The sequence below is a fragment of the Crocuta crocuta genome, unplaced genomic scaffold (assembly GCF_008692635.1).
Source record: "Crocuta crocuta isolate KB4526 unplaced genomic scaffold, BGI_CrCroc_1.0 scaffold253, whole genome shotgun sequence".
Classification (NCBI taxonomy): domain Eukaryota; kingdom Metazoa; phylum Chordata; class Mammalia; order Carnivora; family Hyaenidae; genus Crocuta; species Crocuta crocuta.
Genome location: NW_027529451.1, coordinates 1,396,463 through 1,420,219, shown reverse-complemented (window position 1 = coordinate 1,420,219; position 23,757 = coordinate 1,396,463). Strand labels below are relative to the sequence as shown.

General features: G+C 42.4%; 1 protein-coding gene across 1 annotated transcript in view; it reads left to right on the top strand.

Annotated features, from left to right (window-relative positions):
- The window catches only part of THRB (thyroid hormone receptor beta), a 393,077-nt gene that overhangs the window by 354,177 nt on the left and 15,143 nt on the right, over positions 1-23,757 (top strand). The window contains exons 6-9 of the mRNA XM_077760723.1: positions 2,929-3,029; positions 8,725-8,872; positions 11,980-12,185; positions 22,568-22,714. Coding sequence (XP_077616849.1) covers positions 2,929-3,029; positions 8,725-8,872; positions 11,980-12,185; positions 22,568-22,714 — 602 coding nt within the window. The remainder of the gene's footprint in view (positions 1-2,928; positions 3,030-8,724; positions 8,873-11,979; positions 12,186-22,567; positions 22,715-23,757) is intronic.

The window sequence follows — 23,757 nt, the reverse complement described above, 5'->3', positions numbered from 1 at the left end:
CCCATTAGCAGGTAACTCTGCATTCTCCCTCCAGGCTTTGTTATCCGCTAACTTAATTTCTTTCTCTATGACTAGCCTGTTTGAGACATTTCATATAAATGAAATCATACAATATGTGGCCTTTCATGTCTGGCTTCTTTCCTATAGCATAATGTGTTCAAGGTTCCTCCATGTTGTATCAGTACTACAGCTCTTCTTCCAGCTGAATAATATTCCATTTTATAAATATACTACCTTTGGTTTATTCACTCATCATTTGGTGGACATTTGAGTTGTTTCCATCCTTTGGATATTTTAAATAACGCTGCTTTGAACATTCATAAATAGGTTCGTGTGTGGACACTTATTACCAGCTCTCTTGGGTATATATGCAGGAGTGGAACTGCTGTGTCATATGTAACGTTATGTTTAACCTTTTCAGGAACTGCCAAACTCATTTGTAAAGCACATTTCACATTGCTACCAGCAGTATATAAGGGTCCACATTTCTCCATATCCCCACCAACACTTGTTATTGTCTGTCATTTTTATTATAACCATCCTCAAGGATGTTAAATGGTGTCTCATTGTGGTTTGGGCTCTGCATTCTCACACAGTGATGTTCAGCACCTTTCATGTTCTTTCCTTCATTTTCACCTTTTCTTTTTTCATTGAGGAATGACCAGGACTAGAAAGACACAAATCAGTCTCTAGCATAATGCTTACCAAGGGAAGAAATACTGTCTTATCTGTTTTTTATATTCTCAGCACCAAGCATTGTGCTAAGCACCTAGGAGATGGTAAATAACTGTTTTCTGAATCAGTGAATAGATGAATGATTGAATAAAAACACCAATCATTCCAGCCCCCTTTATTTCTGCCCAGATCCCTCCCAGAATTCTCTTTTTAGAAGTCTGATGAGAGTTTTCAAACTCTTGAAGTGAATTCAACAGATGACTCATGGTTTGCATGATGTAAAAGTAAACTAAGAAAAGCTGTGATATTTAAGAAGATAATCCTGTACATTACCAGACCTTACTCTGAAGTCATTTGTCTCCTTCCCAAGAGGGGCCATCTTTCTAAAATAAAGTCTGAGCAAAGTAATTTCTACAAAATTGTGAAAAGGACTCATTTTCTTCTGTTTTCTTTGTGGATTTCTTTTTCTGAAGAGTAAGCCCTCTGTGACCTAGTTTAATAAAGAATCTATGAAGTGTCATGGCGAAACATAGAGTAAGTCACCTGTCATGTCAACCTGGCCAATCTTTATTGAAACCAATAAGAGTTTACCAAGTCAAAGAACTTCACAAGGGGCCATGATCAGAGGAAGGAATTATTATGTTATCTCAGCCTCTCCCTTCTCCACATCCCAACAAAGCAGACCTTATTTTGATTTTTTGCCCTTATCTAAAGCTGTGTGCATGTATGGTAAACCACTGACACCATAGAACACTGAATTTGCCCTTCAGAAACTGTTTCGTGTGGTTGGACATCGTCCACAAGTGAAGAGGAGGAGGCAAAGACCAGTGGGAGGTGGGCTGCTTGTTTTTGTTTTAAAACTTTAGTTTCCTGGGTCTTAAACTAATAAACCAATAGTACACTAACAAAGAGGGTTGTCACAGTTGGATTTTCTTTTTTTTTTTCTTAATAAATAGAGCCTCTATTATTTCACACTACCCAGTGTTGTTGGGTTTTACGTCATAATGTCTTAAGTTTACCACACAAAAAAAATTTTAGATGACTTGTTCATTCTACTTAACTGTCTATTTTTAGAAAAAGATCATCATTACTTACACTGGACATTAGGAGATCTGGTTAGAAGATCTCTGCCTTAATTTCTAGGAAGGCCAAGCAAACCTCTGAAAGTCTGTTCATCTCAAAAGTACCTGATGATCTCCAAGCTGTAAAGTTCTCTGAGTTTATTGCATGGTACCTTGATTTCAAAGTCAATCCAGTTCTTCTAAGATAAAGTTCTGAAATAAGCCTTACAAAAGAGATTGTGTTCTCCAGAACCCAAAATACTCTAGATATCTCAAGTATTGGCTCCTCTGCATGATATAAGGGCTCCAAGAGCCTTCAGATATATTCCCATCTGCCCAGCAAGAGTGGTCACACCTATTTCTAAGGCATTCTTGAAACCCTGGGCCCAGCAGCAACTCTGTAAGTGTGAGATAAGATAGTGGATAAGTATAAGATACTGAGGAAGTATCTTATCAGGGAAATAGTTTATAAATAAATACTATAAATACTATATCTGGGAAATACTTTAAATTTTTTCCCATTAAATGTTGTATTTGCCAGCTAAAACATGGAAAGAGCCTAAGTGTCCATCAACCCGCGAATGGATCAAGAAGATGTGGTTTATCTATACCATGGAATACTACATGGCAGTGAGAAAGAATGAAATCTGACCATGTGTAGCAGCATGGATGGACCTTGAGGGTGTTATGCTGAGCGAAATAAGTCAGGCAGAGAAGGACAAATATCATATGTTTGCACGTATAGGAGGATTAGGAGGAACATAACTGAGGACCATGAGGGAGAAGAAGGGGAGAAATGGTGGGGGAGAGGGAGGGAGGCAAACCATGAGAGACTCTTGAATGTTGAGAAACAAACTGAGGACTGATGGATGTGGAGGGGAAGAGGGGTGATGGGCATGGAGGAGGCACTTGTGGGGATGAGCACTGAGTGTTATATGGAAACCAACCTGACAATAAACTATTTGTAAGAAAAAAAAATGTTGTATTTGCCTTTTATATTTAAAACTAAATGATCACAAGATGTAAACCTTGATGCAAAAGTTGTATGAAAATGTATAAAACCGTTTGATCCCGCCTCCTCCGTCACGCGCCTTACCTCCCACCCTCTTTTTATTCTCTTCCAAGCTAGGCTGTGTCTTTGACTTTAACATGGTATTGGTTTCTCACATTCCTCTTTTTTCCTTCTTCACAGGCTACATCCCCAGTTACTTAGACAAGGACGAGCTATGTGTGGTGTGTGGCGACAAGGCCACAGGGTATCACTACCGTTGCATCACGTGTGAAGGCTGCAAGGTAACGGCCCTGGGACCAGCGAGCTCAGCGCTCAGCCCGGCTCCAGTCCCCTCCCACGATTCCACCAGAAAGCACCAAGAAGTGAAAGTTCAAATTAGATCCAAATTCCAACATTCACGGCCTGTTACCACACAAGTGTCTGGTTGTCCTCCTCATTTTTTGACACGTTCAAGAACTGAATTTATTTATTTTTCAAATCAAATATAACTACATGAAGTTTTGCAAGAGTACAATGTCTGGCTCTTAAGGCAGGGAGAGAGGTCATAAGACGAAAAGAAATTAGGGGCGCCTGGGTGGCTCAGTCAGTTAAGCGGCTGACTTCAGCTGAGGTCATGATCTCCCAGTCCGTGGGTTTGAGCCCCGTGATGGGGCTCTGTGCTGACAGCTCAGAGCCTGGAGCCTGCTTTGGATTCTGTGTCTCCCTCTCTCTCTGCCCCTCCCCTGCCTGTGCTTTGTCTCTCAAAAGAAAATAAGCATTTAAAAAAAATTTTTAGGGGCGCCTGGGTGGCTCAGTCGGCTGAGCGTCTGACTTCGGCTCAGGTCATGATCTCACGGTTCATGGGTTTGAGCCCCGCGTTGGGCTCTGTGCTGACAGCTCAGAGCCTGAAGCCTGTTTCAGATTCTGTATCTCCTTCTTTCTTTGATCCTCCCCTGCTCACACTGTCTCTCCCTCTCTCTCAGAAATAAATAAAACATTTAAAAAATAAAAAATAAAATAAATTTTACAGATTAAAAGAAATTAATAATATTCTCACTTTGAGTTTAAAAATGCATAGGTATTTTATAATATATTTTCCCAAGAAATAACCATTTCTCCTGTTTTGACATCAGAGGTTGAAGAGACAAGATTCACTCTACCACAGACTGTTAATCTGAGTAAATATGTTCACTTTTAAGGGTTCCATTAAGGAATAGCTTTGAGGCTACTTAGATTCAATTGTGTTCCGAAATTACCCAAATTGGCTTTCTGCACAGCCTTCTGCCAGTAAGTAAATTCTGGGCATCCATTAGCTAATTTTATGCTCTACAGACCCATCTTCAGGCGATACTAGACAAGAATACACCAGTGATCAACAGTTCACTTCCCAAAAGTGAGCCTAAATTTGCCTACTTGCACTCTTCATCATCAAAATGAAGATGAGCTTTCTGGCAAATATCTTTTGGTCCAACAACCTAGCCTCAAAAATAAAGTCCACTATAAAAATAAATAAAGTTTAACCCAGTGCTACACCCAACATTCAGCTAATGTTTTATTAATTAGAAAGTATATTAAGTCAGGGAAAGACTTCTTAAATTTTTTCTTGCTGAATGTTTTATTTACTTTTTATATTTAAAACTAAATGATGACAGGATGTAAGCCCTAAAGCAAAGATTGTATTAAACTGTATAAAACAGTTCAGTCTTCCCTCCTATGTTGCATACCTCCCCTCCTCTCTTCCCTTCCCCCAACTATCTGCCCTTTCCTGCTAACCTTTGACCTAAAACCCCCAAAACCCAAATCCTTTGACCCAAAAACCCCCTTGGTTTCAAGGTAAAGTGCCCCATTTCCCTACTGGAAGATTTTCCATGCAAATCCCCTTTTTTTTATCCATAAAATTAGGAAGCCCTTAGCAGAAGCCTGCTAAAAGGAGTGAAATTATATATCCATTGGAATCAGGCATTCCTAAGTTCCCAAGGCCTTATATCTGCAAGGCTGTTTTTTGTAATGTGATGTAGTGTGCTCTCATTCATCCAGACCCCTTTGATCTGGAATGTGTACCTTTTAACATAGACGATGCTAAAGTTTGCTATTACATCAATGAAAATAATGTCTTAAGGGGTTTAATGGAACTGATTACAAGTAAGTCTTGACTATTTTAATTTGGGGGACTTGCAGACTGTCTCTTGAAAGCACGCTTTTATTGGCTTGATTTGAAAGTAATAAAACTGCATTACTCTAGATATATTCTCTCATTCTGAAAGCTCAGTAATCCAAACAGGACTTTTTTCTAAATTAGCCCCAATTCATAAAGATTTGCCTACCTGATTATGCAGCACTGAGACTCTTTCAGATCAGTTACTAATGGTAAATTCTGAATTCTGGAAGAGACTCTAATGAAAATTCCATTTAATACTCAACTCCCAAAGTGACTCTACATGTGCCTTGCAGAGAGAACTTAATGCTTGTTAGTGACTGACTTAAATGAAGGGAGAATCGAGCCGATTAACCTGGGTCCCTGTTTCATGTGTGTCTTCATGATGATCAAGAAATCCACTAGCCTCTTTTCCCAAGATCACAGGATGTTTGGGGCCTGACTGAATTGAGGTTTCCTTAGAAGAAATCAGGTAGCAGAAAGCTAGATTTTTCAGCCTCTGTGCCTTTATCTCAGATCAGAATCCTGTTTCTAGAATGGCCTCCATCATAAAACCAGAAGGCAGCTTTCCTAGGGTGATTACACAGATCATGCATTTAACGTAAGAACAGAATGTCTTGGAAAAAGGCAACAGTTTTTCAAATGAAACACAGGTTTTAAGAGTGGCCAAAGATGAAAAAGGTTATGCTTCACATACTGTTTATTAAAACCTACAATTTAAAAATATTTCTACCACATATTCGCAGTGTGTAGGGAGAGGACCTTTCTTCGTTTGTTTGTTTGCCCATTTTCCCCCTGAAGCTTCCCCCTGGAGCTGTTTTGTCTGTCTTGATGAACCAGTTTTTATGAATCTTTTACAGAAGGAATGTTGATACTTCCCCACAACAAATTATTTTTCTGAAAAAGATTCATAGCTATTAGAAGCTGCCCAAATATTGAACCAGCAGAATGACACTTAGCTCCTTATCACACTAATTAGTGCATCGTCTGGATCTAGTTCTCCTAGAAATGCAGAGAAACACGTCTGATGTTGATTTATAAAAGCAAAACCTCATCTCACCAGCAAATCATCAATGACATCTATGTCCTTCCTTAGTCCCTGGGACATGTCATTTGTCAGTTCACCTCTAAAAAGATTTTTCTTTTTTGCAGGTAGACTACATTAAATATTCTCCATTCAGTTCACTTCCAGAAGTTACTTTCTGTCACTTTTTAAAATTAAGGGACCTAGCACCTTTACATTTACTCAAGTGAAGTGGCCCTTCATCCTGTGTCAAATATGCTCTTAGTATAGCTTAGGGGAGGCCAGCATCTTAAAAGGGATCTGGTCCATGAAGAAAAGCCATCAGAGATAAGCCACAGAAGAGATGGCACTAGGAATAGCAGAGCTTGCTACCTCAACACTTTTCCCAAAATAAGCAAAGCATAAATTATTTCATTCACTCCATTTAAAAGTTCACAGAGTAGCCTTTTTTGGAAAAATGAATGTCACCCCTGTGTCTGGGACACCACACCTCCTCCTCTCCTTAGCGCTGTCTGATCCTCAGTATGCTCCTCTCCCACTAAAACATGAGATGTCAGGGGTGCCTGTGTGGCTCAGTCGGTTAAGCGTCTGACTTCGGTTCAGGTCATGATCTCACAGTTGGTGTGATCGAGCCCCGCGTCAGCCTCTGTGCACAGCTCAGAGCCTGGAGCCTGCTTCAGATTCTGTGTCTCCCTTTCTCTCTGACCCTCCCCTGCTCACACTGTCTCTCTCTCTCTCTCTCTCAGAAATAAATAAAAACATTCAAAAATTTTTTTAAATAATAATAAAAATAAAACATGAGACGTCAGAGTGTATGAGAAAGGGGTCTCTCCAGCTTCAGAGTACCAACTGCCCTATCTCCAGGGCACCATTCTCCCCGGATGCCCTGGACTTCGGTGCTACCACCTCTGGGGAGACCTTGCCCCCTCCAGAAGGAGGCATGCCACCCAGCCCCTCTCCTTCCTGTCTGTGACACATGTCTTCTTGCCAGGAATCTTAAGGTCTCTTTCGCTCTCCAAGCAGGTGTAACCCTCAAAGGGTGGATTGGACAGAGGGTAGCAGAGGTGGAATAGGGAGGGTCACAGGGGAGCTGGCTTTTCAGGTCTGTACATGCTCCGGCAACTTTTGCAGAAACTGCCCACCTTGAAGACCCAGGGAGACATTGCCGACGTGTCGAACTGCTGCCCACGTGTGATTGAGGGAATCTTATATAACAGTGTATCAACATCATTCAAACTAATGGATTTAAGTGTTTAAGGATACAAAACCCAAAGACATGACAGTTTACCTGTTGAAACTTGAGCAATAGAAATGATAAGGGATTTTGCACACATGCCCCAAAATCAAGCCCATTAGTTTTCTATTGTCATTTTTCCATTAGATTCTGTTCTGCCTGATACAAAATCCTACCTCTGACCTTTTTTCACTACAAGGAAGGGTTCTTATGTCTGAGTAATGAATATGCAGGTGGTATGTGTACATAATCAAAGCTAAGGAAAATTAACCAGGATAGTTCAAATTTGGGCTTGATCTAGGTCAGCTGATATTTCAGGCCCACTATTTATGTAAGAGGGTTAGAGGTCCCTTTAAGCTTTAGTGGATAATATCCTTCAAACTTTGTTTTTGCTTTGCTAGTCTACAAAAACAGATAAAACAAAGGCAAGGGGTGTACTATTTGTAATCCATTCATCTACAATATTTAAATAATACAGCAAAATTAAATTCAGTTTATATCATATAAGCAGTTAAGTAAGTAAGACTTCAAGTCCGACTCCTGAGCTCTAAGCCACCTTCCACTATGTACTTACTGTATGATTTGGGGCAAGTGATTTAATCTATTATAGACTTAGTTTTTTATTCCCTACCTTGGAGATTTTAAGAGTACCTATTTCATAAGGTTCTAGAAGAGACAGAAGATGTGGAAGGTGTCTATGGCCCTTTGCAATACTCCCCTCACAATAAGTGTCCTCTGACATGATTAACGCCTACAATACAGAAGCTCCATTGCCAAGCCTGGAGTATCAGTTGTCCAGGAAGGTCCTACTGTAACACGTCTTGAGGATATTTATGTCACCTAAACCTGGACTAAATGGCACACCTGGTAGCCTTTACGGTGGCACTCTCCCATATCTCAAGAAAGGAAGACACCTATTGACCTTCAGGGTGTATGTCTGATACTGGAGAAAAATAGCGCTATGAAAGGAAAAACCCCAAGGTAGTAAGTTCGGACAAAATTTGGGTAGAGAATCTGGAATTTTCTATTCCCCACGTACTGTTGTTTCAAGGGTTATCTGAGCTGGTAATGGACATTGCAAGAGTCAAAAACAAGAAGTAAACTAAATCTCTAAAGGTCATTTAATGCATCCATTTAAACACTAGATGATTAAATTATTAATTAATAGAGCATAAGAAGTATCCAGCTCTTTTATTCTCCAGCACAAGGTATAGCAAGGTTCTTCATAGCTTAATTTAACAACAGAATTATGACGCTCTATGAAATGAAATAATATAAGTTATTTTTATTACGCAATGTTTATAAAAAATAAAAATGAACACTAGATTTCCCCATTAGCCTCTTTTCCTTACTAAATGCCAAAAAGGTGTTGACTCTGGTCCCAGACATTTCGTTCAGCTGAGATTTAGAATTCTTTAGATTTAGTTTGGGCTAACTGTCCTATATGTGAATGGGTAAAGATACAAGCTCATACACAGGATAGGTCAAAAACAATCCATCACAGTTATATGGACACAAAATCATGGAGTCTTTTATTTCTAGAAAATACGAAACTGTTGTCTTGGGTCTTTCTTTTTCATGTAGGGTTTCTTTAGAAGAACCATTCAGAAAAATCTCCATCCATCCTATTCCTGTAAATATGAAGGAAAATGTGTCATAGACAAAGTTACGCGAAATCAGTGCCAGGAATGTCGCTTTAAAAAATGCATCTATGTTGGCATGGCAACAGATTGTAAGTAATCTTCTTCCTCTTTTTCATATTCAAGGAGTGATGATTGGGGAAAGGCTTGGTTCAAGGCGATCAACCAGGCAGAAAAGAAACAGGAGCTCCTGTGGATAGAGAGAAGACCCCTAGCACTCCCAGCAACCCCTCACTCCCAGCCACTGCCGGGTGGTCTCCATCCTACCCCTCCCCTATCCACTCCTAACTCTCCAAGTATCTAGACGACAGATGAGGCAAAGTGGGTAAATTATGCCTAGCATGTCTGCAGGACTGTTAGCAGTACTTTTGTTTGCTTGCAACAGAGTACAAATGAGCACTCTATCCATTCACCTTGATGAGGTGATGTTTTACATACAACATTCATGTGGTGAGAGCCTCGTGAACCAGTCCTAATATTTTTCAAAAGAAGAGACAAGAATTTATTTTGTGGACATTTTTGGAGATGGGGCACTGGCAGAAAACATCGTGCTTGGTAATTTCTGAAGAATGTGAGGTTGAGTGCTCTATAGCATGACTCATCCTGCAGTTGGGTGGTTGTTATATTTTTAGCCATAAAAACATTCTAAGCTCCAGTCCTCCTACCCAGTTTTCAAAGTGCCACAGCATATGGCAGTGAGATTAGCCATTGGAGCCTCTTCGTCCCGCACTGTTCAAGGGATTTACACCAGTCCCTTTAGTTAATCTAATAATAAACTAAGAATTGTGTCAGTCAGAATGCGTGGCCTCCGTTTTGCGAGGCGTCAGGGTTCATGATTTCTATTGGCATAAATGTTTTGCACCTCAGTGAAAGTTTCCAACTTTTGGTTGAAAAAAAAAAGAAGAAGAAAAAGGAAACCAAGAAAAAAAAAAAGGAGAGAAAGAAAAAAAGAATGCAGTGAGGATTTTCCTCATGAAAGAAGAAATAATCACTGCTCACATTTATGTGATAAAGAGGGTTCTCTCCACTAGAACAAAAAAAAATCTGTCCTGTTTGCCCATTAAAGAAGACAGAATGGGGAATCATTAAAAAGGAGGAGGGTTGTGTGACGGCTTTAGGCTGGAAATCCTGGGTTAATCCCCACCTCCAACTGAGGGTGTTCTTTGTCTTTATCTTTTAAAGACTTTAGCCACTGGCAACAACATGGCTGATAGTGATACGTGAAACGATTGACCTAGAACCAAATATTTAGATGTTCCACTGTAAGGAATTGTTATTACTGAGTATCCATTTCATTGTTTTATTGAGAAGTTAAAGATACCAACGTTTATAAGGTTAAAAAAGCTCAGTGTTAATTTGGACTGGGTGGAAATTAATTTTGAATGCACCATGAGGCATTATAAGAGCTCAGGCTTTATAATCAGAAAAACTGTTGGAGTCCCATATCTGCCACTTACTAGCTGTGTGACCATCAGAGTTAACCTCAGGTTTCCCTTCTGTGAAATTATTGCCTACCTTGCAAGTTGTTTTCAGGATTAAATTAGATAATGCATGTTAAATGCAACAATCCCCAGCACAGAGGAAGCATTTGGGGAACGGGGCTATGAGTATAGCCCATCTATTAAAGGGGAAAATCCCTTTAACAAGGGAACCTAAATGACTAAACAGGGCTCGCTCACATTTCCCACATTTGCCATTGCTCACCTGACTTTGACGATCCAATCAAGACTAACTGATGTGGGATTCGTTATTCTGTTTGTGGATTAGCTGAGTATTTTTGATTCTCTTCCTCCTGCTATGTTTGCTTTTTTTCTTTTCCTACCAGGTCACACCTTCATCAAGAAATGGCCCTAGGACAATGATGTTGTAGAACTGGAATCAGGAGTCCTGGGTCTTGCCTTGGCTCTGCCATGAACTTGCTCTGTGACTTTAGGCAAGTCATGATCTCTCTGGATCAACTTCCTCCTCTGTGAAAGGAGGGAGTTGGGCTAGATAATACCTAAGGTTCTTTCCAGTTCTAAATACTATGACTCTGTAGCATAAAACCTGAGCCTTTCCATTCTACTGATAGTTACGAAGAGTCTGGTGAAATGGCTTTGTTTTGGAAATTAACCACAGAAGTATAGGTTTCTTGTTACCTGCCCTTCTTACTTACCTTCTACATAAATGGTAAAAGTCATGGCTATATTTACTGACCACTTGTAGAACACCCTCTGAAGTGGGTATTAGTGAGTCTGTCTTATACAGGAAGAAATGAAAGCTCCAAGAGCCTGAGCAACTTGCCAGAGGTCACACAGCTAGAACGTGGTAGTGTCAGGATTCAGACCCAGCTCTTTCTAGATTCCAAAGCCTGGGCTCTTTAACCACCATTGAGGGTAGACCAGGTAGAGACTAGAGCAAAGTGAGTACCTGTGCAGCTCAGATAGGTTGAGCCACACTCCAGTTAGCGCTTAAGAGAGCTAACAAAGAGGGGTGCCTAGGTGGCTCAGCCAGTTAAGCATCTGACTTTGGCCCAGCTCATGATCTCACAGCTCAGGGGTTTGAGCCCCGCGTCAGGCGTCTGTGCTGACAACTCAGAGCTTAGAGCCTGCTTTGGACTCTGTGTCTCCCTCTCTCTGTGCTCACACTGTCTTTCTCTCCTTCAAAAATAAATAAACATTTAGAAAAAAAAAGGTTTAAGAAAGCAAATAAAGAGTTGGAGCCATTTATCTGAGGAAGGGGATCATTTTTAGCCTCCTGTTTACTGCTCCAGAACTTTTCTTTAATCTCAGTTCTTTTACTAAGAGCCATTTGAGGGAAGGAGAGGAGGAACAGAGAAACCCTAGGAGTGAATTCAGATGAATGGCAAGGCAGACTTATCTGTGAAGCTGTAGGTAGAGCAGATTTTACCTCCCTCTGCTTCATTCTTATTTAGGGTCACCTTCTGTGGAGTTGGGATGCCCAGTGTCCAACTCCCTGCAAAGCTTTGTTTTGAAAAGCTGGCCAGGCATTGGGAGTGTGGCCCTAGGTCAAACCATAGCTAGTCAATGGCAGTTTGCAGCATAGGGGAGAAAATACCCCAGTGTGACCCACTCTGCAGGGCCCGCTAAGCTATCAGTGCATGAGTGGTCCCCGCCCCTGAGGCTCCTGGGTGCACATGCAGTCTGCCATGTGTCTGGGAGTGTCCGTGTGTTTTGTCTCATCTTTCCTCCTCTCCCAGTGGTACTGGATGACAGCAAGAGGCTGGCGAAGAGGAAGCTGATTGAGGAGAACCGGGAGAAGAGACGGCGGGAAGAGCTGCAGAAATCCATCGGGCACAAGCCAGAGCCCACAGACGAGGAGTGGGAGCTCATCAAAACTGTCACTGAAGCCCACGTGGCCACCAATGCCCAAGGCAGCCACTGGAAGCAGAAACGGAAATTCCTGGTAAGGCTCCCCTGCACAGCTAAATACCAGCTGCGTGCTCGGTGTTTTCTACTCAACTCCGACCTCATTACCCAGGGATGCTGGTGTTACTGCTCCCATTTTACTGACAGGGAAACTGCAGTTCCAAGAAGTCAAGTGACTTGCAGAGTCAGAATTTGAACCCAGGTCTGTCTGAGAACAAAGGTCGCTCGTATGATCTATGGCTTGTGAGTCACTAAGTTCCAAAGTAGCCTCTTTGTGCACATTATCTTTTTGCTTTTGCTGTTAATAAGGCCAGCCTTGAACCAACTCATCAGTAAAATTCTTTACCTGCCAGCTTCCCCCTTTTTATACCCATTTCTTCTCTCAGATGCCCACTTAATAAAGTTAATCCCCTAAACTCACCCCAAAATATCCCCATTAGAATAACCCCTAGAATGAAGTGTCCTGTATCTCAAATGTATTTGTATGGCAATAGAACTCAAGATGTTTAGCTTTTAAAATAAAGGAACTCGAGTCCAGGAAGAGAAGGGAATGAGGGTTAGGAAGGGGGTTTGAGGGTGGGGATATGTAGAGAAAATGGGCATTTCCAGGCCCTTGGAAGATCAGTGTGTGATATTTTTATAAAAACTAACCATTGTGAAAGTCCTTCTCATTCATTTCTCCTTCGGACCTCAAAATGCTTTGGGTTGGTCTAGAATTACTATCTCCATTTTAGAGATGTGCAAACCAAGCCAAAGGCCTTATTTGGTTCACCCAAGATCATACTACTAGAAAGTGGCAGCCAGGCCCAGAAGTCCACGCTGTCCTCCCACCTCACCAGATGGGCTACCCCCCTCTACCAGCTGGTGTTTGACCATCTCAGAGACTGACCTTGCCCTTAGTTTATGATATGAACCCTTCATGAGCACCTCACTGAGCCCCTGCAGCAGATATTCTGTGGGTCTGTTTGTATCTCCAGGTCACAGTAGCATTCCTTCCCATCTGAACAATAATGTCCTGATACCTCAACGTCGCCATTATAAGGAGATAGGTTTTTTTTTTTTTTTTCATGAAAACAGTGCAACAATAACTTTAAAGAAAGTTTTTGGAAAGAAAAATCTTACCCATAAGCCACCTGCCATCAATTACTTTCACTGTTGTCATGAGCAGGTTCTAACGCACGCTGTTGATGGCATCCATGAACAGTGATGTTGGCGAACACGTAGAGGGCTCTTACCAAGTGCCAGGTGCTATTCTAACTGCTTTCTGTCCATTAACCTATGCCAACCATGTAGGTGAATGTGGGTAAAATCTCCATTTTCCCAAGCAGAGAACCGAGGCAGAAAAATTAAAAGGACACTTACAAAGCTCCATAGCTGGTAAGCAGTGGTGACAGTTACCACCCAGCTCCAGGCTCCAGTGCTCTTAATCATCACACTGTACAACCTGGTCATCTACCCAAGCCCAAAGAGCCTTTGAATGACACATGTCTTTGGAGGGCCCACCTCTTGGTGCCTTGACCTTGAATCCTCAGGGCTACTCTGGTATATCTGCCAAGAACTAGAAAATATGAATTCTGGATAGATAGATCAGTTCTAACCCAATATATTTGAGGCATAAAAGGAGACAGTACTGCCCAACCCAATCCTAAATCTGTCCTCTCCTGAAATGTGTCAGCCATAAAAGGAGATTGTGAAAACCACTTCCAGGCCTGATTTCAGAGTAGTGGCTACGTAAATTTAGTGGAAGATTTGGGGCACATCTGGACTTCTAGGGAATTTTACATTTCAATTTTCTCTACACCAAAAGGAGAATGAATACCAGCCTAATTAAACCGTTTCCATGGTCACTAGGGCGCTTTTTCCAGACTCTAAAGATCTGTTCTTTTACTTTAAAAAACATTTATTGAGCAGCTACTGTGTGCCAGGATGTAAATAAGTCAGCTCTATTCCGGTGGAGGGAGAAAGACAGTAAGGATTAGCCAATCAAGATAAATGCAGGTGGTGATATGTGCAAGGAAAGGAATAAATGTGGTGATGGGACAGAGTGATTGAGAAGCAGAAGTGGACAGAGACTTCACTTCCCTCAACAGGGAGGTCAGAACAGTCTCTCTGAGAGGTCATACAAGCTGTATCTGAAAATTAAGAAACAAACTGTAGGGGCACCTGAGTGTTAAGTGTCTGATTTTGGCTCACATCACGATCCCATGGTCTGTGAGTTCAAGCCCCACATTGGGCTCCCTGCTATCAGCACAGAGCCCACTTTGAATCCTCTGTCTCCCTTTTTCTTTGCCCCTCCCTTGTGCTTTCTCTCTCTCTCTCAAAATAATGTTAATAAACATTAAAAAAAAAAAAAAAGAAACAAACTCTGTAGGGTAAAATACAATCAGATCTCTTCATGTCTCATGGTCTCTCTAACAAAGATGGCATGATTGTTAATGATTAAAAACAGCAAAGTCTGCACCTTTAGCTCAAAGGATCCTTATGCTTTTCCTCAGTGTGATCATCTACAGAAAGAACCAAAGAACGTATGGCACAAAATGACTTGCCATTAGTTTTTTGTCAGGGCCACGAGGTTACCCAGGAACAAGACTTTTCATCAGGAAGCTAACATTTACAGAGCAACTGTTTTACCTACCAGTCTCCCTCCTATCGTGGAGCTGACATGAAATGTATATTTTGTAGGTCCTCAATATGTTCAAGAAATTGACCCTCTTGGTCCAAATGACCTTCTTTAGGTCATTGTTTTAGAGAGGTGCTGGGGGAGATCAGAACACCTCCACTGTCCCATTTGTCTCTACAATGAGCTTCATTTCTATCAGCCAACCATCTTCTGTGCCTGGGATCACCCCCACATGTCCTCAGCGGAAAGACCACAGTCCACTCAGTACTGTGTCTTGAGTGTCAATCCCACGTGTGGTTGAGATGGATGGTAGCTCTTCTCAAAGATAGCTGCCATTAGAGTCTTTCTTCCCTGTATATGCAGCTGCATATACAGCTCTCCCATGAAGAGGTAGAGTCCATTCCTCTCTCTCATTGAATGGGGGCTGGTGTGTGATTCCTTCAAGCAACAGTATTTAGGGGCACCTGGATCAGTTGGTTAAGTGTCCAACTCTTTGGCTCAGGTCATGATCTCATGGTTTCGTGAGTTCGAGCCCCACATCAAGCTCCATGCTGATGCTGCAGAGCCTGTTTGGGCTTCTCTCTCTCTCCCTCTCTCTTTGTCCCTCCCCCGCGTGTATTGTCTCTATCTTTCTCAAAATAAATAAATGAACCTTAAAAAAATATATATATATATTTTAAAGACTTAACACAGTGACTTTTAAGGCTAAATCCGGTGCCAGACCAGACACTAGAAACATGAATAAAGAAGCCTGTAGATGACACCAGCCTCTGCTGCCATCTGAGGACAACAGCATGAGGGACCCCAAGTGAGAACCACCCAGATGAGCCGATCAATTTTGAGCCTCAATAACAATTTGTTGTTGTAAGCCAGTAAGTTTTAGGGTAGTTTGTTACACAGCGTAGATAACCGGAACAGAACTCAATAAATATTTGTTAAACAGAATGTGCAGTTCCACCGGCCTATCCTCAGAGACAGTACAGTTAAGCCCTAATGTCTCAGCCAGTTTACATATTTACACATACCTCTTGCAGAAGGGTGCCTCCAATTGAGTATTTATGCTCAGGAAAAAAAAATTTCACTGAGTGGTAAATTATTCCGGCAAGGGCATTAAGAATCCTTCATTAAAGACAGCTTTGCTAAGTAATATCCATGTCTGAATAGGCTTCTATGTATTAGGATTTGTGTCTTCTGTGTGGCTGATAGCCTTTATTCTGTTTACAACGCTGCTACACATACTATTTCATTTATTTGTATATGATGATGGCCCATCTTGTTTTGAAAAACAATTTGACGAGACCATTCTGTTAATAATAGTATAGTAATATATCATAAGGGACTAAAAATTACATGTTGTCCTAAAAGCTGGAAGTATTCAATTACCTGGCACAGGAAAGTAACTTCTTCCCCAAAAGACCCTTCTTCATCATTTTTTACCCTGACACCAGCTCAAGTCAGAAATAGAGACCAGCGGTTTGACCTGGGTTTCAAATCTATATTTGTGTCTGAGAAAATGAGAGTCATTGGCAAATAAGAAGCTTTGAAAATAGCCATGCAGATTTTCATAATAATTCCAGAGCCATTCTTTAAAACTAGTTCCAAAAGCATTTAAATCATAATTTTCCAGTTTTCTCCAATCTACTCAAATCGCTGATGGTACAGAAGTGCCCAAAGTAATAACCCTTCCTGTATGATGACAATAATGATAAAATATAGAAGTGCACTGTAGTGACAGGGAGGAGGGACGCCTGGGGGACTCAGTTGGTTGAGCATCCAACTTGGGATCTGGTCATGATCTCACGGTTTGTGAGTTTGAGCCCCCTATCAGGCTCGCTGCTGTCAACACAGAGCCCACTTCAGATCCTCTGTCCCCCTCTCTCTCTGGTTCTCCCCCCTGCTTGTGCTTGCTCGCTCACTCTCCCTCCTCTCTCAAAAATAAATAAACATTAAAAAAAAAAAAAAGAAGTGCACTGAAAAGGGAACAAGGGGCATCTGATGACAAACAAAGCAAGCAGTGTCTCTCCAGTGAGGGTAATTTGCTTCTACACCTCCAAGGGCGGGAAGACACTTGGTTTGGAGTAAACCCCATACCAGCAACAATATTTTCTGTTGACATTGTGTTATTATTCTGCTCCGTTCATTCACATGCAAAGGTATGACTTTGGATGGATTTTCCACACAAGTATAAAGTGTGAGCATCAGACCCAGGGCAGGCATCTCCTACTTTTCCCTGGTAGAGCTACTTTCTGATTTCACACATGCTTGACTGGGAAAGCCTTAGATAAGGGGCATAAGTGGAAGGGTAAGGCAGGATGAGTGATTTGGCCACATGTGATCGGTGTAGATGGGTCATAAGACAAGAGCACTCAAGTCAGAAAGGTTTCTGTCACACACGAGATTATGATAACTACATCAGAGGAAGGCAGGGTTGTCTAGTCATGTGCATGAAGATTGGAACCAGACAGCCTGAGTTCAATGCTTGCCTCTGTCACTTTATATGTATATGGCTGTTGCTTTTTTAATTATGTGACTTTGGGCAAGTTACTTCACCTAAGGCTCAAGTGACTTTCCACCACATGGTATCAAAGTTATAGATATAAGTGCTCGGCATATCATTAACAACCACATCAGTGGTTCCTAGGTGCATTATCCCTACCACTACCCTCCTCATGTCCCGTCCCTGCTCATCCCAGGAGAAGAGAGAGCATGTGGTAATATCCCAAAGCCCAGGGACCTTTAATCACCATTTGTCTGGGTCTTCCTGCCTCTTCTTACAAAGGTGCAAGAAGACACCCAGTGATCAGCAGAGAAAGGGAAGAGTCCTGTCTGGCCCCATCCCACTCGGCATGTACCAAAGAGCTTGCAGGTTCAAGCCAAGAGGTCCTCGCCTCTGAACTAGCCATTACAAAGAGGTCAACTGGCAGCATCTGCCACTCACCTTGAACAACACTGATGAACAGGCAAAGCAGAAAGGCACTTAGTCTCTATTTGTGCACCACCAGCCTGCTCTAGTACTGAGCTAGTTGAAGCTCACCCCTGTACACACCCCTGAATCTCTCCCTTTGGGTCCCCCACCCCCTCCACTGCCCAAGAAGAGACACTCTGGATTCTTCATTGTCTCACACCCCACATCCAGTCCATCAGAAATCCCTGTGTCCGGCTCCCAGGATAGGTTTGAGTTCTGCTTCTCTCCATCTCTACTGCTGTCCTGTAGTCCAGCCCACTTCATCTCCTACCCAAAAGGCTGTTGCCGCCAGCCCATTTCTTCTTCTGGTTTCCCATATCCCTTCTCTGCATCATAACCCAAACTCTCATCCTGCTGCATCCGGCTGGTTTCTCTTTGAAACCTCTCAGTGGAGCCACACTACATAACCCTGTCTCCTCCCCAGAACCCAGAAGACCTGTCATCATGGGACCCTTACCTGCCTCTGTCCTTCATCTCATGAAATCTCTGGGCTCCTACCACATGGGCCTCCTTTCTGGTCTCAGGAATTGGCACTGGTTTTTCCCTTTGCCTGAAATGCACAGAGCCAGTTTTTCCCCTGGCTCTGTGGAGAGCTGCCTTCTTGATGTTCTTCCCGTTAAAGCTCACACATCACTTCTCACCCTGGGCTGCCCATCTGCTTCCTGACCCTCCCATACTATCATGTCACTTCCAGTCTAGTCACAAACAAATTCTTCTGTGAGAGTATTCTTTTTATTTATTGTCTGTCTTCCTTCAATACAATGAAAGTTCCTTAAGGATACATTGCTCACTGATGTAACCTCAGCATCTAGAACTAGGCCTGGCCCCATAGTACTTGCCCAATAAATATTGGTTGCATGTATATAAACCTACGTTTATTCACTCAACCAAGCAACAAGCATTCTGTCCTCCACCTTTTAGCCCAATGCTTTCCACACAGTAGACAAAGATACTTAAGGCTTATGCCTCCCCCCCCATGAAATCCATATCTTAGCTCTGTAGCTACATAACTACAAGATAAAGTAATAGTAATAAATGCCTAAATGCCACATGAGAAATGTACATGAGCTACCATATGTGTTCCAGTGAGGAAGGCATCATTTCACACAAGTGATCCGGGAAGACTTCAAGGAGAAAACAGAATTTGAGTGGGGTAGGATTTGGAATTGGCCAAGATAGGATGGAAGCGGGGACCTCAGAGAAAGTAAAAGTCAGAGGAAAGGCAGCTCCAAACCATAAAAGTGCAAAGCCAATTGGGGAGGAGATGTGAACAGGTGGGCTGAGCGAGCTGAGGAGGCCTGTTAGGGCAGACAAGGAGCAAGAAAGTCAGAATGAGAACTGGAAACACCCTTATGAGCCAGCTAAGGCAGTGTGTACCACAGAGGCAAAAAAGCCAGGCTTTGCCCACCGTCTACCCTGGTGAATCCGCAAGCCAGAGGCTGATCATCAGTACCTGAGCTTGAGCTTACTCTCAGTGCATGTGTGTGTGTGTGTGTGTGTGTGTGTGTGTGAGCAAATACAACTCATGTCATGGATTACAAGGCTACTAGCTGTATTAACATACCTAATTAGATACAACTGATGTCAAATAGTACTCCTCTTTATTTTTAACATATCCCAAATATTGTAGCAAATGATCTGTTGTCCTTATGGGTGAAAAATCTTCAGGGAAGTCACAGACAAGTTTGCATTGCTCAACCTTAATTTTTCATACCTGATGTGTGAATGCTGGTCAATTCATAGACTATGTCTGTCTGTCTATCTATCCATCCATCCATGTATTTTTTCTGGTATCCAAGATCCATTATGGAGATAACCCTTGATAATAATAAAAAGCTTGTACTTTGAATAGGATTTTACTTCTAGCAATTGTATTTTCCATTAAATACCCAGAGACTTTAAAATATGTTTTTTTCCTACCCTGATATTGATTTTTCAACAGAAAAGTTTGTGAGGTGGTTACATTTAGGGGGTTAATTTTAATTAATATTGCCGTTTTTTTCCTTGTATAATTTCCCTCCTTTTTTCAAACCCTTATAGGTATCACAAGCATGATTCAAATACCCCATGAACTCACAGATTAAATGGAAACTTTTTTTTAATTTTTTTATTTATTTCTAGGAGAGAGAGAGAGAGAGAGAGAGCGTGAGCAGGGGAGGGTCCGAGAGAGAGAGGGAGATACAGACTCCAAAATAGGCTCCAGGCTCTGAGCTGGCAGTCAGCACAGAGCCCGACGCGGGGCTCGAACCCACGAACCGCGAGATCATGACCTAAGCGAAAGTCAGACGCTTAACCGACTAAGCTACCCAGGCGCCCCTAAATGGAAACTTTTAACATCAATATTGACTCGCACATTCCAAAGGACACTGAATACTATTCAGTAAAATCAGATCAGATCTATCAGTGTTCAATGGCAAGACATTTGGATTCAACCAGGCCAAACTATTTAAAATGTTAACGTATTTTTATTTTATTTTTATTTCTAAAAAGGTTCACCCTGTGTGTGTGTGTGTGTGTGTGTGTGTGTGTGTATAAAACTCTTTCTTTTTTAACGTGTGACCGTGTTCCTTTTATCAGTCAATCTTCAAGAGAGAGTTGTAAGATAGACAAGGCAGATGAAATGAGCCTCATTTCTGGGGTGGGAGAAATTATAAAGACAGACAAGGAGGAGAAGAATACCATGAGCAGTAGTGCCTAGATTTGCCTTTTCCCCTAGCTCAGTCTATGTGAGAAAGACACACACACACACGCACACACAGAAGCTATACATGTGATTATTCCATCAATTCCATCTGCATCCAGAAAGCCAACAGAATTGTAGCCTCCCATGGGCTCCCCATGCCAACAGTTGCCCCAAAACATTGTCACTGACTATGATAACATGACAGACTGGGTCCCTTTCCCACCACTTGCTGCCTGCAAAGCAACCCCCCCCCCAAAAAAAATAAAATAAAATAAACAGAGAACTTAGTGGATAACCCCAAAAAGGACAATGCTGCTAGAATTTGTTATGTAATAAATGTTAAAATCCTCCCCTAGGCTGTAACCACAGCTCCTGCCACACCCTCGGAGGGCCTGGGCTGCTCCTGTTGACCCTGGTGCCCTGGTAACAAGTCAGTAAAAGAATCATCCTTTGCTTTTCTTTGTGCTAAAAATTAGACGTGAGCAATGACTGGGGGCGAGTGGAAAGAAAATGGCAACTGGATTACTCTGAGCTGGAAGCGGTTACTGCCAGCCCAGTGGTTCTCCAAGTGTGGTCCCAGACCAGCAGCATCAGCGTGCTTCAGGAAGTTGTTAGAAATTCAGGTTGTCCCCAGGCACCCCCCCTCACCCACCCAATCTACAGCATCAGAAACTCTGGACACAGAAGCCTAACCCAGTCGTTCTGATACAGGGGTGTTTGGGGAACGTGGCAGTACACAGGCCACTCCAAGCGAGGGAGTCAGCTTTGCTTGACACACTCATGATGCCTGTTCCTCCTGCCCACCTCTGCCTACTGTCTTACGCCTCCTAACCCTGGGTGCCTGGTTCTGTTCTGTTCACTGTGGCTCTAGGCAGAGATGGTCGTGGGGCAGGCCTGAGTCTCTGATCCCTTCGATCACAACTTTCAGGAAGGCAGTGGGAGAGGCTGGGAAGGGGACTATTAAGAGGAGTAGAATTTTGCCCCCTGGTGTCAAAAGTATATAGGTTATTAAAGCTTCAAAATAGGGGGTAGAGGCGGGGCTCCTGGCAGATTGCTGTGTGGAGTCTGGGTGACCAGATAGCTGAGTCCTGGCCTCAGGAGATTGTTCTTAACCTCCTTGAGCCCTTTGTTTATTCATCTGCCAATCAGGATTGTGTGAGAACTGCTTGAGATAATGCGCTCCCTCAAAGGGGCTGGCTTGCTTGGCCACAGATAAATGGCGGTCATTATTATCACAACAAGAAAGGACAACCGAGAGGACTGTTCCTGGCAGGAAACACAGGTGACAAGAGCAGATGCAGGAGAGACCCTGATGGTCTCTGAGTGCCCTGCTAAGGAGCTAGAGCGCCAGTGGACGACAGGAGGGCTGACATGAGCGCAACCACCTGGGAAGCTTGCTAAAATGCTGATTCTGCACCATCAGATCTGGGCAGAGGGTATTTCTAACAAGTCCCCAGGTGACACCCAAGCTGCTACACCACCTTTGAGTTGCAAGGCTATGGATTGTTCTTATGCAAGCCAATGACAGAGAAGTGCCAAGAGACACCAAACCCTAGCAAATTCCCCACTCTGCCTGAAAGTTTGCCAACTTTATACAATTTAGTTCCTCTAAGCGACCTAGAGGTCTCCCCCTCAGCCCACCGAGACGCCCTCCACTGGAGTCTGGAGAACAGACAGAAACTTCGAGCCCCAGCAGCTGGGTCAAAAGCAAGAATGAATCCACAGGGTGCTACTTGCCAAGATATCCCATCATACTCCTCCATCACAGTCTAACGCACCAGAATGTGCAATGCTCTGAAAATGCCACCCAGAGTCCGTAGCACGTCTGTTATCTGGCATCCTTCGCACATTCAGAAACAAATTCCTGTTGTTTCTCTCTGGCTCCCTCTTTCTCTCACTTGTTTTCTCTCTATTTCTGCAGCAACAATCTTATGAACATTATCACTGGGGGCTCTCAAAGCAATGGCCAAGACATATATCTTTGTTCAGAGAACTGAACTATGTGAAAACTGCATAGTTTGTTAATAAGCAAAGTGAAAACTGGAATTGCATAGTATGTCAATTCAGAAGAGATTTTCTGCCACATGAGAACTATGAGAAATAAGGATCCTTCAGGTTCTTAATTAAATCTTTCTTGTTTCTCCTCCTTAGCCAGAAGATATTGGACAAGCACCAATAGTAAATGCCCCAGAAGGTGGAAAGGTTGACTTGGAAGCCTTCAGCCATTTTACAAAAATCATCACACCAGCAATTACCAGAGTGGTGGATTTTGCCAAAAAGTTGCCTATGTTTTGTGAGGTGAGGAAACTGTTTCTCCTTCTGCATTATTTTTCATTATAGTTCCATCAATTTCCAGGAATACTGAGTATTATTTATAATTTAATATTAATTAGTAAGGACTTAGTGACATGAAAGCAATGTCTGTACAAAATGAAAATGCACTCTGTTTCATTTTTATTTCCCTACCTTCTCTATTCAGTCATCATTCATCAGCTTCGTCCACATGAGGCTGAAGATCCTATCCACCCACTGACTCCAGGCATAGAAAATAGGACAGCAATAACTTCTGTTCATTCAGCACCTATGATGTCCCAGCTACCATGCCTAAGTCTACCCACATTGAATCCAAACCTTATAACACATTTGCAGGATAGAGATTACGTGAACCAAACAGCCGTGGCTTGAGTCGAGGTCGATATGGTTTCCATTACATATCACAGCAAAAACAGTTGTGTGGTTGTTTCCTCCTCAAGAATAAGGATCTTCCTCACAGATTAAGGATCTTAATAACTCCTTATATCTCCTCCCTTTTCCTATAAGCACACCCTTTCTTGCCCGATCTTCAAGGTGCCCTGAAGAGCTCACCCAATAGAGCTCCTGGGCTTTCCCTTTTGCACACCTCATCCCTAACTTAAGCAGTCTTACTAAGTGGTAGCTGGGGGCATGGGATCTACAGTCAGCCAAATGGGCAACTATCCTACATAAGTTATTTTGCGTCTTCAAATTCTGGTTATCTCATCTTGAAAATGGGAATCATAATAGTATTTACCTCTCAGAGCTGCTGCAAGGTTGAAATGCGATCCTATATGTCAAGTGCTTGGATAGTGCCTGGTCCTAAGTATATCCATGAATTTCAGCTGCTAATGCTGCTGCTCTTTTGTCTATTACATTACCATCCTGCCTCTAGCCTTCCTTTTATAAATCAAGTGGAGAATTTTGCCCTTTGAAAAACCCCTTCAGGTGCCAATCTACTGCTCTTCCCACCCCAAAGGGGACCCAGAAAGATATGAAATAGAGAGGTCCACACAGAGGTAAGCTACCCAAGTGAGAAGTGAATCTAG